Here is a 16,572-nt window from a genome sequence, read left to right as displayed (position 1 = left end):
AGTCTCTTCCGTTTTGCGGCCCGTCTGAAGGAGGGAAGTGTCAGGCCCGTGGTAATTGAACCTTAATCACATTAACACATAATAGAGAGCGCTTGTTTGGGCTTTGTTTCAATTAGCCGCGGCTGCGAGGATCCCACTGCTGCCGCCGAGCGGGAGCGACCGCCACGGACCCGGCATCTGCTCCGCGGCTCCCGGGGACTAATCCCCAGAAAATCATTCCCTCCGAACGGATCGAGCTTCGCCGCGGGAGGGCCGCTGGGCGCGGTTCGGCGTCGGAGATTTACGGCGGCCGCGCGGCCCATGGCGCGCGGGAGACCTGCACGTTTCCATCCGCACGTTTCGGGACTGAACTGCAATACCATAAATGCTCTGACGACAGAGTCTTTCGTCCTCACGCAAAATATGTTTTCAAAAACGAATGCAAGCCTATATTATTTATGAAGTATTTTTTATTTTTTATTTATGAAGTATTTTTTTTTTTGTTTTTTTTTGTTTTTGTATTTCACAATACAAAAAAATTTTTGTGTTGTGAAATGCGCTATGACTGGTTCCTGTTGAATAAGGGCGACGCATTTGGGTTCACTAACCGCTTCTGACAGAACAGAGGGACAAATTGCTTTGTCTCTGATTACGTATGCCAACCAGTCAAATTTTATTTTGTGTAGGGCCCGCTCACAACAGGAGCGTAATTAAAGCTCTCAGTCCTCTCCCTACGCACTGCTCCTGCCAAATAAGCTTCTGCTCCAACAGCGCTGAGACAAACAACATTTTTAATCTCTGAAAACCTTTATTTTTCAGTGCCTGAAACGCATCGGAACACCTCATGAACGCTTAGTCATTAATCTTAATCTGAAAGTTTCTGAAACATTTTCTTTGTCTGTTTATCCTGGATCATTGTCTGTTCTTTTTTTAAGATATAAAGTTATCATCACCATGTTTCATGAAGTTGGGAGTTGGGAAAAAATGGCTTTGCAAAGCCCCTGCCTTCCCACTAGGGGGTGCCAGTCAGGGTGGCAGCTCGTCTGGGAAAGGCTGCTTATCTGAGAGGCTGGTCACACGAAGAGCAGTGTCTCTAGCCTTGCTTTAATGAATTGGGCACATTTGTATTAAACCTTTACACTACTTCAGCATACTCCACAGAGAGTATACGCTTGATGTAGCACAATCACTTGGATATTGACATTTTATGCCTACATTTTTCATACTGCACAATTTACTTTGACATAATTTTATATAAAGCTAAAACTTCCTAATCTTTCCCCCCAATTATTTTTATCCGTTTGGAGGGAATTGTTGATTGTGCCTTGTTACCTTCATGTGACCCACACAAGGAGAACTTCAGTCGGAATGTGCGCCCCTAAGCAAAAAAAAATGTTTTCTACCCAGCCCTCCAGGTAGCGCTATGGGAGAACTAGCGCGTGGGACACTGGGTCATAGGCGCATATGACAGCTCAGTCATATGACATAGCTCAGGTTCAACCCTGTTATGTCTAAGCTGCAAAGTGGACCTGTACTTATGGTGGGAGCCTCTGTCATCTGAGCCAGTCAGGGCCCAGAAGCCCCGAGCCCTGTCTGCTTCTTTGACCAATGGGACTGCAAGGAGACAGGAGCTGGGAGACAAAAAAGCTCACTGTGGCTGAAAGAAACTGAGAAACGTAGTAGTCATGGCGACTCAGTTCTTTCACTGTTTCTAGCCCTGTGGAAACATTTTGAAATTAACACTGATGCACTGCGCATATAATATTACAGTTGCAAGAGGGGAAACAGGAACTTGCAGGAACTTAATCCCCATGCTACAAGGTGACCCGTGGACGTTCTCAGGGAAACGATCACAGCTTGATCTGGCAGTTTAAGCGCAAGCACATTTCCTTGGGGGCTTCGTATTAAACTTAAGTTCTTCAGGAAAAGTCAATTTCCATTTCTGGGAAAAGTTCCGTTTGAAAATGGAAGATATGGAATCGCCCCCTGATAACACACAGACGCGCGCCCACACGCTCCTGGCTTTCAGGCTGAGATTCAGTATCTTTCATTTCAAATGAAACGTTATACACACACACGCGCGCACACACACACACACACACACACACGCATGCACACACACACGCATGCACACACACACACACGCGTGCACACACACACACGCATGCACACACACACACACACGCGTGCACACACACACATGCGTGCACACACGTGCACACACACACGCACGCACACACACACACACGCGTGCACACACACACATGCGCGTGCACACACACACGCGTGCACACACACACACGCGCGTGCACACACGTGCACACACACACGCACGCACACACACACACGCGTGCACACACACACACGCGCGTGCACACACGTGCACACACACACGCATGCACGCACGCGCGCACACACACACACACACGCGCGCGCTTTTGTTTTGGCCCAGCTTTTGGCCCTAGGTACCCTTGGCGGGTTGTCGTTTCGCAGGGCCCCCGTTGGCCCGTGGAGCCGGAAGGTTCCGCGATGCTTTGTGTCTGACAGCCCTGTCCGTGTCCCCGTCAGCTGCTGGTGCGGGCGGAAGCCAAGCTGGACGTCCAGGACAAGGACGGGGACACGCCCCTGCACGAGGCGCTCCGCCACCACACGCTGTCCCAGCTGCGCCAGCTGCAGGACATGCAGGACGTCAGCAAGGTGGAGCCCTGGGAGCCCTCCAAAAACACAGTAAGTGACATTGTAGGCTGTAAAGAAAACATGAATCTGAGGTGATCTGCATACAAGGCATTTATATGCATCCTAGGCATTTATATAAGCCTGCATAATCACTGCTGTCTCTGTCTTCATTAATATTCATGAGAACGGTGACATGGAACATGTTTTGATTCTGCCTGATTGGCAGTTTCAGAGATCCTTCACATATCAACAGAGATTAGAATCAAAAGCGAACTATAAACAATTTTACCTCTGATAAATATTCACAAGCAACAACAGAACTTTTTATATCCCAAAAAAACTGCTTTTTTGCTGCTGCACTGGGGGAAACTGCAACATCTTTACACAATGGGAAGTGTTGGCTCTTACTGTGCAAGCTTTTGAAATAAACAAGGGATGCCAATGCAGATATAGCATAAACATAGTTCACCAGAAGTCTATTCACCGTGTAGTAAAAACACAAAACTTCTGTGCCTTTACTGTTGGGTACAATCCTCTTTTTAAAGACCTCTCATAAGAGACCCTGGAGTCTTCTCTACATACTTGCTGACAGAGGGTACAAGTGAAGACTTTGTAACCCCCTCTTATTTAGGTTACAGGTGACAGCATTAGTGACAGCAGCGTAACATGCTGCTTTCAGGCCTACGGTAAGCGTAATGGTCATTTGTAGTCTTTTCCCATTGGTGAAGCACCTGAGGAAGCACGCCCCTGTTTGGCCTCGTAATGCTGCCGCCATCTTGATGCCGGGGCGCTTTTCCCAGAAGAGAGCTGGCAGCGGCCGTGGAAGTAGCTGCTGCCGTTTCGCCCTCTCGCACAGCGCTGCCGTCAGACAGGAATCGAATTACACGGCCCGGCGGGTCCGTGAGCGCAAAAATATGAAAGCCACCAGCCGAAGACAGTCGTGGGAACGGCTGTTAAATTAGCAAGACCAGGAAGTCCTCGTCTCATTGTAATTACAAGGCAAACTCGGCTGAGTAAAAAATGTAGTTCAGACGAGTGAACTTTAGAGTGGCTGAGTTTTCGTATGGCTTAGTTCTTTTTTTAATGACAGTGTGGGGAGAGAGTATTTATCTTCCTGTATTGATACTGGAATTACAACTTTCCGGCCTGTTTCTCATTTCTTATGTCCTTATTGATTTTACTTGGCCGATGCCCCTGCATAGAAATGTGTAATGTTTACATCTTCAGAAGTCCATTAGTCATTTTCACAGCTGAATTTCGACTTGAGAAATCCCAACGCTTTGCAACCACCCCGACCAACCACTATTAAAACTGTCAATCCACACGTCCTTCCAGGACTCGGACATTGTCAGTACCAACTCCGTCAAGGAACCAGCAGCTCTTCAGTTTCAACATGTCCCCATTATTACAGCTATTTGGTTGCGATTCCTTTTTGCCAAATGATCAGACTTGTACATTAAAGGAAAAATCCACCCAAAAACTAAAACCTTTATTTTTATTGTGTGCAGAGAGCAATATCAACATTCAGACCATGTTGTGTGCAATGAGATGGCATTCCTAAAAGTCAAGCAGGTGACTTCTAATGAGGTATTAGAGGAAAATTCTAGCCGTCTCCTATGAGAAGCATACAGTATGGGCATCTGCATTCATGATGCACTGTGCAGGTACTTGTCCTTTGAAGACACGGTTGAGCGAGTTGGTGTTCCAATACCATATTCATATCTTTTAACCTTTGTCTTGAAAGACAGTGTAATGATGCCATTTATGCGTTTCCCTTGCAGAAGCATCCATAGTTCATTGCATCTTTTTTATGTCGGAGATGTCGGGGAAACACTTATAAAGATGTCGCCTGCATCAAACCGATGATCCTAATACGCACCCCCCCGTCCAAGATTTACATTTAGTGGACGCTCTTCTGCCGCAGTGTAGCCGCGCCGGTTTAACGATGCCGTTGGAAGGAATTAAAAGTGCAGCCTTTGGCCCGTTTAGTTTCACGGGCTTTTGTGGGTTCGCTTGCCTTTGCGCTCAGACCTTTGCGTGGGGCGGAGCCTCGCGGCGCGAGAAGTGACCCGGGAAGCGGAGAGAGCCGGCTCGCGCCGCGACGCACATTAACATGCCACGCGTTCATCCGGGAATCGCCATTTCCAGTTTGATGGTGTCAGCGCAAGGGGCGCAGGGCGTAAACGTAGTGCGGGGCGATTGATCGAAGCCTGCCTGCACTCCAGAAAGGGCTCTGCAGAAGATTTCGGGCCGAGCAAATGCTGGCTGGTTCCCTGTGTGATTTCCCGCATTCACATTTCCCATTTCGTCACATTTCAGAACCCGTCAGAGCTCTGCTGGCCGCTCGTCCCCTCTCTGCTTTGGCCCTCGTTTTTCCAGTTGGTTCATGTCTTCCCAACCGTTGCTCGAGTTTGTGTCAGAGGCGGATTCCTCATCGATCGCTATTTAGTGGTGTTTTGCTGCAAGCCACGCGATGCATTTGTAATTCATGAAGGATTTTTAAAAGCCCAAAGCGGTCCTAAGCCCAGGCTTAAACAGGTGGTCCCAAAGGGTTGAGGTCAGGGCTCTGGGCAGGCCAGTCAAGTTCTTCCGCACTGTTCTCGACAAAACCTTCTCTATGTCGACCTCGCTGTGTGCCCGTGGGCATTGTCATGCTGAAACAGGACAAGGGCCTTCCCCAAACTGTTGGGGTAAGCACAGAATCATCTAGATTGTGATTGCATGCTTTAGCATTGAGGTTTGGAACTAAGGGGCCTTGCCCAAACCCTGAAAAACAGGCCCAAGACACCCTTTGTCCAGGTACCTTTGGTCATATGGTGTACCTGGTGCAGGGCCTTGGGTTGTGACCCTCGGGGGACGCTGTCCCCAGACTGAAATCCTCCGTTAGTTTCAGGTGCTCAGGCGATCTCTCCTCTCCGCGCCACGCATCTGTCACTCGTCAAACGTGGCAGTCTGACAAATCTGACTCCATCAGTCAGTGTGTCAGGAGACGCGCAGGAGAACACATGAATTTAGATTCATTCTGCGCGCCTGAGCCATCAATCACGCCGAAAGCGTTTCATTGCATCGCAGGGATTTCTGTTTATGCCCCGTATCTGAGATTATTCATCAGCGGTTACAACTAGGTCATCTGTAACACGAGCGCAGTCTGTCACAGGGGTTAGAGGTTTTTTATTTTTTAATTTTTAAATTGTTTATAAAAAGCGTTTTCCAAATAAACTACTGAGGTAGTTTTATCATTTGACCTTTAAACCCCCTGATACACTCTGATGGGTATTTCAGTCTTTTAATTGTACCTCACGTAATAGTTTTTATTTCTTTCCCCCCCTTTCTGTTTGTATTTGTATTTGGATTTGGATTTGTGAATCTGAATTGGCGTTCAGCCTCAGCTGTGACGCGTCTCCTGTCGTTTCCTCCCTGTAGCTGATCATGGGCCTGGGCACCCAGGGGGCGGAGAAGAAGAGCGCGGCCTCCATCGCCTGCTTCCTGGCGGCCAACGGGGCCGACCTGACCATCCGCAACAAGAAGGGCCAGTCCCCGCTGGACCTCTGCCCCGACCCCAGCCTCTGCAAGGCGCTGGCCAAGTGCCACAAGGAGAAGAGCAGGTCGGTTCAGAACGGGCCCCCCTCCCTGGGACCGCGCGGAACTCTGGCTCGACCGCGACCGCTAACCCTGCGGTTTTCCCCCCTGCCCAGCCAGCATAATTGGGTAGAAGACATTTCAGTCGGGAGCAAACTGGGGAAAACCCAAAACTGAAGAGTCTCTGGCAGCCTAACAAAATTCCTTTGCACAGAAATCTAATAAAATTGGGGGAAATGGAACGATAAGCAAAACTAAATTTAGTCAAGGAAAATGAGCGTAATGTCTATAAATTGGATCAATTCATTAGCGGGTTTGATTTATTTCAGAGTAGTTTTGAGCATCATTCCTAGAACATTAGCAGCATGGTTTTTGTCATTGCTAGCAGGTCAGTTTGTAAACGGTCTGTAATCCAGGATGACTGTAATCGGTCTCATTTGCTCGCCTCCCATTTTATTATTTCTTTCTACTCTCTTGCTTTTTGGTTCTTTCTCTTTTCTCTTTCTTTCTTTACCTCTCTCTCTCTTACTACCCCCAACTCATATCCATCTCTCCCCCTCTTCCTTTTGTCTTTCTGTCTTCTTTCTTCCTGTCCTTATTGCCTGCCTTTTACAACCCCTTCCTCCATCTTTCTCTCTATTTCTGCCCCTCTCGCAATTCAATGAGGCCTTATATTAGTGTCATTGATCTTATTTACATTAGCAGGTGAAGTGTGACATACAGTATCACCATTAACTGTGACCTCACTGTGTGACTTATACACATGCCTACCTAAATGCATCTCTCCTCTCTCTCTCTCTCTCTCCCTCTCCCTCTCTCTCTCTCCCTCTCTCTCTCCCTCTCTCTCTCTCTCCCTCCTCCTCTCTCTCCCTCTCTCTCCCTCTCTCTCTCTCTCTCAGTGGTCAGGTGGGCTCTCGCAGTCCCTCTCTCAACAGTAACAACGAGACCCTGGAGGAGTGCATGGTCTGCTCGGACATGAAGAGGGACACCCTGTTCGGCCCCTGCGGCCACATCGCCACCTGCTCCCTCTGCTCCCCCCGCGTCAAGAAGTGTCTCATCTGCAAGGAGCAGGTCCAGTCCAGGACCAAGGTACCCTCCCGAAACCGGGTAGCCCAAAACCAGGTAGCCCGCGCCCCGGCGCACGGTCAGGGCCGTCGGCTCTCTCGCCTGCAGGCTGCGGGCGGAGAGGACGGCGACGGAGGACCTCGTCTCCAACTGTAGCGTCAGGACGGTTTTGCGAGAATGCGAGATTATCGCGGTCTGGTACGCCTCGTAACTGGGCGTGCAGTTTTAGCTTGGCTTAACGTATTTGCGTTTCCCTCTTTTTAAAATCCATCTTCTGTTTGTGCCGGTCGCACATTTGGGCACATTTCCTACCCTGAGAAACCTCCTCCAGAGACTGCTGTGCTTGATCAGCTTGTGCATCCGATGCACGGTGTGCAAAACGTGCGTCAGAAACAGAGATTAATGTAACTGACCCACGACTCCTCAATCACTATCTTACTCCTGTCTTTGAAACGTAGTCCGTTAAGCTAATGGGTAAGGGCAGGGAAGTGTAGCTCCTCTCTGCAGATATCAGGAGAGATATGTCTTTTTGAAGATCATGGCGGCCATTTTGAGCCCATTAAAATGAAGGATAGGAGTCCTGTTTCTCATCCCGGCAGCCATTACGGTGAAGTGCTCTTAGAGTAGCGGTACGGAGCAGACGATCCAACCCTCCTTATGTATTTTTTTCACTTTATTCTGACGGGGAAGAGGAGGGCTGGTTGCAGATAGAGAGGGATCACGGTACAGAGAGTGTAATGGTGGATGATGGAACTCCCAGTGGCACAGGGGTTACACGGTCTACTTGACCGAGGCATTTAACCACTTCTCCTGTCTGCATTTTGAGGTGCGTGCGTGCATGTGTGTGCGCGCTTGTGTGTATGTGTGCGTGCGTGCGCATGTGTGCGCGCTTGTGTGTATGTGTGTGTGCGTGCGCGTGTGTGCACGCTTGTGTGTATGTGTGCGTGCGTGTGCGCGCATGCATTTGTTGTACCCTGAATGTGTATCTTTCCCCTCAGATTGAGGAGTGTGTTGTGTGTGTGTGTGTGCACGCGTGTGTGTGTGCGTTTTCTGTACCCTGAATGTGTATCTCTCCCCTCAGATTGAGGAGTGTGTTGTGTGTGTGTGTGCGCGTGCGTGTGTGTGCGTTTTCTGTACTCTGAATGTGTATATCTCCCCTCAGATTGAGGAGTGTGTTGTGTGTGGAGTGCGCAGTTTTCCGACCTGATGGTATATCCCTCATTGAGGATGTGTTGTGTGTAGTGCGTTTCTGTACTCGACTGTGATATCTCCCCTCAATTGAAGTGTTTGTGTCTCGACAAGAAAGCATCATAACTCTCCACCTTGGTCACATCCTGTGAAAGTAAGTGACTCACACACCTGTGACCTCACACCCACCGCCAACCTGTAAACTCACCTCCACCTTTAACATCAAACCCACCTCCACCTGTGACCTCACACCCACCGCCACTTGTAACCTCACATTGTTGGATTGTGCAGCTTGCGTACCCCGTTAAGACTCAGGCAGAGCACCCCCCCCCTCCCCCCCATTTTAATTTACCCAAATGATGTCTGCTCTGAGATGTAATAATGGTACTGCAAATAATGACTGCTTTAACAGAAATGGATGGCCATTCTAAGTTCGCTGAAATCCCCTAAAGCACTAGGGAACATTACGGGTATAAAGGTTAAGTTTTAGCTGAACAGCTGGGGACAGTTCTCGACCGCTCGACCACCCTCGGCCAGCCTGGCGGAATTCAGTTACCAGCATTAGCACAGACTCAGTGGGCAAACCGCTTCCCGCTATCTTTTCTTATTTAAACACGATTCTCTTAATAAGATTGCTGCTGAGCCGTCATTTCAAACCCTGGCCTGTTTTAGCATGGAAGCCATTTTTAACAGCAGCCCCTTTTGAATGCTTTAAGAGTTTCCTTCTTGTCTTTCATCTTCCTTCAGTTTCCTCGTTTTGTGTTCTATTCCCCGTCCTCCCTCGCAAATGATATATTCAGAGAACAATTCACTGTTACGGATCCATTTTGCTGTCTCTGGGTACTTCCAGATATCTTAAATCTTCAAAGTATATTATTTGCTTAGTTTTGCTCCTTATCCAGGGTGACTCTAAAGTATTTTACACATTTCCTCTCTAGCAGCGGAGTTATTCAGTGAGGAAAGCAGATAGAGACCCTGAGGCTTTGAGCCCGGCATCCCTAATGGAATTCAGACGTGTTCAATTTCACACCATGACACAAACGCAGAGAGAGAGCCGGAACTTAAACAGGGACTCCAGAAGGCTGGATTGGGGATGAGGGAATAGTGTTAGCGTTAAGCTACTGTTTATGCGCCGCGGGGAGATGGGAGGAGTCTGCGGGTAAAAGCCGGGCCGTCTCGCTTTCACACACACGACAGCGCCCCGCCCCGCCCCGCCCCGCCCCGCCGCGCTGCCTGCCAGGCCGCCAGCGACTCGCCCGCCAGGAGGGCGCCCTTGTTCCAGACCCGGCGCTTTCTGACACGCTGTAACAACGGCACGGTTCATTGGCCGGGTGGAACAGAATGTACAGGAAGCTCGCTTGCGGTTGGGCGAGTGGAGTTTTCGCTGTTCGGCGGCGGAAGTGGGACCCTGTAACCGTCACAGCAGACTGCACCGTCATGGCACGCTGGTACAGAATGTACGGAAGCTGACGCTTGCTGTTGGGCGAGTGGATTGTGCGCTGTCGCGTGCGTCCCGGGTGGATTGGTGAACCGGCTTCCCCGCCGCACCCGATGCTTGGTACCACTGCTGCCCCATGCCCCTCTCCGTAGCCGTTGCGACTGCCCTCACCCTCCCTGTCCACGATTGGCTGACCCGGTGCTGTGCCCCGCAGATTGTGCCAGCCTGATGAAGAAGTGCGTGCAGTGCCGGGCGGTGGTGGAGCGCCGCACCCCCTTCGCGCTCTGCTGCGGGGGGAAAGGTATGGAGGACGACACCGCTGATCAGCACCTTAGTGAGTGAACCTTCCACGCGTTCCCTTTTAATTCTCCTTTTCCTTTCTTTCCCATTCCTCGCCCGTTTGCTTTCTCTATCCCAGCTCCTTTCAACTTATGTTTATGCCTCCAGCCAGCTCTGTCCATTGTTCTGTTGTTTTTCCTGTTATTGTTGCCGTTGTATTTGATGTGTTTGTTCTCCTCAAGCACCGCCATCAGTCAGACCCGCAGTACATGGACTCCAGGCCTGTGTTCCTCTCGGCCGGGCTGCGTCCTGTGTGAGCGCAGTGCAGTTTCGCACTCACACTGCGTAACTGAGCCATTTCAGACAAACAGCACAGGAACGTGTCATTCCTGAGATTGATGGACACGCAGTAACTGCGCTTGTGTGACGTCCTGTTTACACCACAGGTTCCTAAAAATGGGCTCTGTGGACGGTGTGAAAGCGTGTTGTCTGGGCCCTCGCTCATTCACCTCCATGCGGGCAGGTCATGTCGATTACTGGTGGTGTTCTGACTTGTTAAGTTTAACTTTGTTCCCCTGGTGGAGCAAAGAAGTGCATTTTGCTACACAGTATTTCTTGTTTGCTTTCGATAGATTGATTGAATTTGTTTGAATGTGTGTCATCTCCTGTCTGCTGAAAATCATTTTGTGTACACACTTTGTATATACATGTATTCCACCTTTTGATTTTTAGTTTTTTATTAAGGTTCTCATAAGTTTCCCATGTTTTTAGTTTTATATTATGTTTTTGTATTTTAATTTTAGTTAAAAGGGAAACTATGGCAAGGTCACCAAGATACTCAGCTAAAATACATATATAATAGTGGCAGCAGAGTGCATCTCCCTCTGTCTCTCTCTCTTTCTCTCTCTGTCTGTCTCTCTCTCTCGCTGTCTCTCTGTCTCTGTCTCTCTCTCTCTCTCTCTCTCCTGATCTCTCTGCTCATAACATACTGTCACTGGAGAGATTATGATGACCTGGAGGAAGGTCACAATGAGTAGAGAGTGGTTTAATACCTCCAACAGCTAGAGGGCAGCATGCACCCAATGTTGTACCTCAAGGGTGGGAAAGGTTTTCCTTCTACCTTTGATATCTAGATCATCATTTTTTCAGTGTCACTGTTGATGGGCTATATTCCCATGAATGACAACAAAAGGCAACTGTTGAAGGCCTCAGGGACCACCGCTAGATTTGGCTGAACAATCTCGAACCAGCCACCCCTCCCCGCCCCCCCTGCCCTGCCCCCGCCCCGCCCTGCCCCGCCCCACAGCTTATGTCATCCTGTGGGTTTTTTTGGCGGGTTTTGAGGGGTACCGCTTTTGTTCAGTCCTGCCCTTCATGTTACTAACACTAACATTAGTATTGCACCAACCTCTGCCAGATGGATGCTTAACCACTGCAAGCATCGCCTTTTTTCCCGACCTCTTTTTACGAAAGTGTCCCCGGTTTCCTGGCGGGTCCGCTGAGGGCGGAGCTTAGAGTGAACTCTGAACTGCACTGGTGCGCGGCGCAGGGGCGTGCCAACGTAACACTGTGACTGGTTGCTTCTCAGCAGGGAGCTCAAACTCTGTGGCAGGGGGGTCGCAGGATCTTCTCCAACCCAACAATCTGGCGCTGAGTTGGTGTAAGTATTCCCCCCCCCTCCCAACCTGGTCTGAGTTTGCCCTGCTTTCCAGGCCTTCAAATCCCCCCCCCACTCCCCGCACACACACTCACACTCTGACACTCACTCACTGCCTCCTGCCTTGTACTGTGTCACGAAACACTGATCCTGGACCAGCTGCAGACCTTTATTTAACCCGCTGTTCGGATAAAGCTTTGGGGGGAGGGGGCTGATCCTGGACCAGTGCTTGGGGCATCGTAGCTTCCCCCTGTGCAAGAGGCCTACGGGCGGAGCTCCCCGCAGTGGGGGGGCGGCCCGACCAGCGAGCGCCCAAAACGGGAGTCTGCCTCGCCGCCCGGTACCAGTCTGAAACCCCCGCCCGCTCTTACCCGCGCGGCCCCGGGCGCAGTCCGGCCGCGGCGGCTTCCCCCTTCTCCGTTTCGGCGGGGGGGCCCTGCTTTAGCTGGAAAGGGCGGCAGGCGTCCCTCTGAAAGGACGGCGGTGTTCTCTCTGCTCCGGGCCGGTTTTTCGGGCCAGTTGGGTAATCGGTGTGTCTGGCCCTCTCTCCCCCCCCCCCTCCACAGCCAGCGGAAACATCCCCGCCCTGCAGAGGGACAAGGACAACACCAACGTCAACGCCGACGTGCAGAAACTGCAGCAGCAGCTGCAGGACATTAAAGAGCAGGTATGATGATGTCATCAGTCGTCTGCACAGACCCCAGTTTCTTGCATCATACATCTCAATTTTTTCATTCGATTAAGTCGATTAAAGTTAGAGGGCCAGAACTTCGGTAATTATAGTATTTTAATATTTTGTGATCTCATGATGATGCTGTATATATGACAATGTCAACATGATAATATAGCAGTCTGATAATGTCATAGCAATGTGGTCATTTTAAAAGCGATGTGATAATATCGATATGATAATATTCTTATATTAGTATAACATTATGTACTTTTTTTAACTTGTGTTTTCTTTTAATTTGTCTTGTCATTTGGTTGTTACTTGGTGATTATGTCAGGTCCTGCGAGAAAAAGAATGTCACAGAGGCTTCCGTTTTAAATAAAGGATACGTTTAGTAGCATTTCTTGAGCAGGTATTTTGGTATGCTGGTGCATTTTACCTTAATATTTGATGTTTAAATATGCAATTGGTCATGAGATTAAAACTATAACTAAGTACAATCTAATAATTGATCTCAGGAGGTGTCTTTCACAGGACTGCTTGTGTAAGTGTGTGTGTAATTGTGACGTGTTTGAACTTTATGAGTCTGTGTGGTGTCTCCTCAGACCATGTGCCCGGTGTGTTTGGACCGGCTGAAGAACATGATCTTCATGTGCGGCCACGGCACCTGCCAGCTGTGTGGGGACCGCATGAGCGAGTGCCCCATCTGCCGCAAGGCCATCGAGCGGCGCATCCTGCTGTACTAGAGCCCCGCCCTCTGCCCTGGAGCCCCGCCCACTGCCCTAGAGCCCCACCCTCTGCCCTGGAGCCCCTCCCACCAGCCTAGAGCCCCGCCCTCTGCCCTGGAGCACCGCCCAGTGCCCTAGAGCCCCTGCCCTCTGCCCTGGAGCCCCGCCCACCGCCCTAGAGCCCTGCCCTCTGCCCTCTGCCCTGGAGCCCCGCCCACTGGCCTAGAGCCCCTGCCCTCTGCCCTGGTGCCCCGCCCACCACTCTAGAGCCCCGCCCTCTGCCCTAGAGCCCCGCCCCCCCTTCCCTCCCTCACTCCCCCGTGCATCCGTAGGCATCGTGCAGGATAACAGACCATCTCCACCACCTTCCCCCAAACCACACCCGCCAGATAAAGCAGCGAAAGGTGTTGTTGAAGTAATGCCCTTGTTTGGAGCCTGAAGGCTGAATTGAATATGTGGAGCCCTCCAGCCGTTCTCTCGCCCATGTCACCATTAGGACTTCTGGCCGCGCGGTGTGGTCTTCCCGCTCCCGCTAGCTTCCTGCCTTGCTCCAGACCTCAGAGGAGGTGCTTCGTTATGTCTTTAGATTCACTGGTGGGACCCACCTACTCTCTCAGAATCCCCCCATCAAACGTCAAGTCGCAGTATTGTGTACAGCAGGGGGAGCCGTCGAGCAGTCGTTTGCACCCGCGTGACTTCTGTTCAGAAGGCTTTCTGTCTCAAAGCCTTAATTTTCTTTTATTTTTATTTTATTGCTTCTGATGCGGACATATTTAATTAGTGTTAACCGTCGTCGGCTTCCCACCAGCTACCGTTGTGGATGTACGGTCCGTCGTATAAATCGCTGATATTTAACTTGGTTACATGGACACGGTACAGTTTGCAGCAGCTTGCTGCTGTAAGGGGCTTTAGGGTGTTGTGAGGTCAGATCTTTGGCCTTGCCTAGCCTGCCTGTGACGCCCAGTTCAAAATGGAGCACGGGCATCTTAAGTTCTTTTCGTTTTTTCTTCATTAATTTCTGGATTTACTCACTGCCTCTCATTATGCGAATATTATGTTTAATTTTGTCATGAATTTTGCATTACAGCTTGTTTGTTTTCTTTATTTAATCTTTAATGTAATTCTATTTGCCCCCTCTTGCGAAGAAAGCAAATCAAATCTAATCAAATTGAAGTGGAAAGTCCTCTTTGTGAAGGCGCCAGCTTCTGAGCTTCTTGGCACAAGGTTGCTAGGTTGCCAACCCCCCCCCCCCCCCCAGCCCCTTGGATCATATCGGCCCGTCGATAAGAACGCAGACCCAGGTTCCAGTGCGGAGCTGTCTTTAACCCCGCCCCCCCCGGTCGTCCGTGTCTCTGGGCTAGCTGCTCTGATTCCCCCCCACCCTCTCACCGGCACGCGGCCCAATTCACCCTAACAAAGCGCAGTCTCGCCGGGCACCGAAGGTCCACCTCCGGCCCACTGTTAAGCCGCCGATACCGCCGCCGAATGTCCTACGGGGAACCTCCTGTCCTGTGGGACCGTCGGTGGACCCCCAGATTGAGAACGAGACGCCAGCCTGGCTCCTCGGCACGCCGTTCTTCTCCGGGCTGCCCAGGCAGCGACGGGTCGAAACGCGTGCGTAGCTACTGGTTAGTTTCACAGGAATGGTCCCTCGCGCCATGTACAGTACACTGGGCGTGACGTTTCGCCGAGTGCGTCAGGGTACCGCTCGCAGTCCGCCGCTCTTAAAGGGATAAAATAATGGTATTGTCTCGTACTGCAGTGTAAAGCTAAGTGTGCTTGGCTGTTCCGTGCTTCTGCCCAACATTCGCATATAGACGCTTGTGGGGATGCGGTGCCATCTTGAGTTTTGTCGACTGAAAATGTTTTTCCTCTCTATATGTAGATTGAGTTAAACTACAATGTTATGTAAAGCCAACACAGATAAATATTTTATTTACTCGTAGTAGAGGACAAATGACTTTATTTTGTATTGTTGCTCGAAATAGGCTGATAGGTGTCACTGCTTTCCCGAAGCTGAACGTGGCTGTTTTGCTGCTGTTTTACGGAACTCTGCTTAAACATTAATGTTGACAAACTGGGTCATTCAGACGGACCACCTGTAAATGCTAACAGAACATGCTTTGTCCCAAAGGTCTGGCGAACATTTTTTTTTTTGCTGACTTGTAGGTCACACGATCATGATTTAATGTATGATCGTGATTTAATGATCATGAAGTAAAAAATAAAAAAAATCATATCTAGCCAGTTCTATCTGTTGTCTGAAAGGTGTAGTCGGGTTCTCCATGAAATAAAACAAGGTGCAGAGAACAGTCTGACGTCACTGGCACAGAGATGTTTTTTTTTTTGTCATATACAAAGTAACTTCATACTTTGACATCAAAGTTGATTTAATTTTCTATCCATTTTATATGTTCATGTTAAAATGTAATGCTAGAATGCACTAATGTACCTTCATGGTAGTGTTGGTAGTATTGTATTGTATTCTTTTGTTACAGTTATTGCAAAGGCCAATTAAAAGAAATCCATTTCCTGTTCAGCTTTCCACCTTTGTAATCGGAATGGGTCTGCTGCAGACTGTATTTTTATTAATGGCTTGTAACATTAAAAGTGGCCTGCTCTGTATTGCTGAGTGCTTTTAAAAGAAATGTACTGTTAAAATAAAGGTCCTATGACACTATGGCTTTGAAGACCAACGCCAGTGCTGCCTGGTGCCTCATTTGTGTGTTAGCGGATTGTTGCGCTTTGGTGTTAAGCTGTCTTAAGTGTTGTGGGAGGAGATTAAGCCCCAGCGGTTTCACTGGGAGGTGTATCTATTTTGCATTATGTTCTCTCCGCAAGGCGGCTTCAGGTGTCGTAGCTGAAGGGGAGCCAGTGGAAGACGCCATCCTTCAGCGACGAGCCCAGGACTTAACCGGAGGCCCATTTATCACCGTAAACTCAGCCCTAACCGTCCAAAGTGGAACAGCGGACGTTTTCTAGATAGAGGAGCGACGGGGGCCATTATAGAAGCCGTCTTTCCATCTCTCCCACTTTGTCAAATGCCCCGTCGGTGTTGCGGCTCATCAGGGAGCACATTAATAACTCTGCCGTGCCGGGCCTTTCCCTCCCGCGTTTTTCTGCGCTGAAAAGCTTTGCGGCTGCGCCCTTCCGTTCTGCAGGTTTATCTACCTTTCTGCCTCCACGCCTGGGTTCGCAGAACCATGGGAAAGTTCTGAAGCCCGTTCTGAAAGGCTCCAGTGGGAAGGGCTTTTCCTGTGCCTCTGCGTTACCCCTGGGCTACAGTCGGTCAAGCTCTTAGGAGTTTTGAACC

General features: G+C 49.8%; 2 protein-coding genes across 2 annotated transcripts in view; both read left to right on the top strand.

Annotated features, from left to right (window-relative positions):
* mib1 (MIB E3 ubiquitin protein ligase 1) overlaps positions 1-8,477 on the top strand; it is a 98,652-nt gene extending 90,175 nt beyond the window's left edge. Inside the window, exons 16-19 of the mRNA XM_064346912.1 lie at positions 2,548-2,706; positions 6,079-6,260; positions 7,134-7,323; positions 8,298-8,477. Coding sequence (XP_064202982.1) covers positions 2,548-2,706; positions 6,079-6,260; positions 7,134-7,323; positions 8,298-8,360 — 594 coding nt within the window. The 3' untranslated portion in view covers positions 8,361-8,477. The remainder of the gene's footprint in view (positions 1-2,547; positions 2,707-6,078; positions 6,261-7,133; positions 7,324-8,297) is intronic.
* A 1,447-nt stretch (positions 8,478-9,924) lies between these two features.
* Positions 9,925-15,960, top strand: LOC135260323 (E3 ubiquitin-protein ligase mib1-like). The gene is made up of 5 exons (XM_064345567.1): positions 9,925-9,935; positions 10,078-10,259; positions 11,793-11,864; positions 12,428-12,528; positions 13,137-15,960. The coding sequence occupies exons 1-5, from the start codon at positions 9,925-9,927 to the stop codon at positions 13,275-13,277; spliced, it is 507 nt and encodes a 168-aa protein (XP_064201637.1). The 3' UTR covers positions 13,278-15,960.
* The last annotated feature ends 612 nt before the right edge of the window (positions 15,961-16,572 follow it).

Source organism: Anguilla rostrata, chromosome 8 (genome assembly GCF_018555375.3).
Source record: "Anguilla rostrata isolate EN2019 chromosome 8, ASM1855537v3, whole genome shotgun sequence".
Lineage (NCBI taxonomy): Eukaryota > Metazoa > Chordata > Actinopteri > Anguilliformes > Anguillidae > Anguilla > Anguilla rostrata.
The sequence above is the reverse complement of the archived record's forward strand: the minus strand, read 5'-3'. Positions and strand labels throughout refer to the sequence as shown.

Coding starts and splice junctions, on each gene's coding strand:
- LOC135260323 (XM_064345567.1), top strand. Junction 10,260..11,792: donor CACCGCTGATCAGCACCTTA/GTGAGTGAACCT, acceptor GTTGCTTCTCAG/CAGGGAGCTCAAACTCTGTG. Junction 12,529..13,136: donor TGCAGGACATTAAAGAGCAG/GTATGATGATGT, acceptor GTGTCTCCTCAG/ACCATGTGCCCGGTGTGTTT.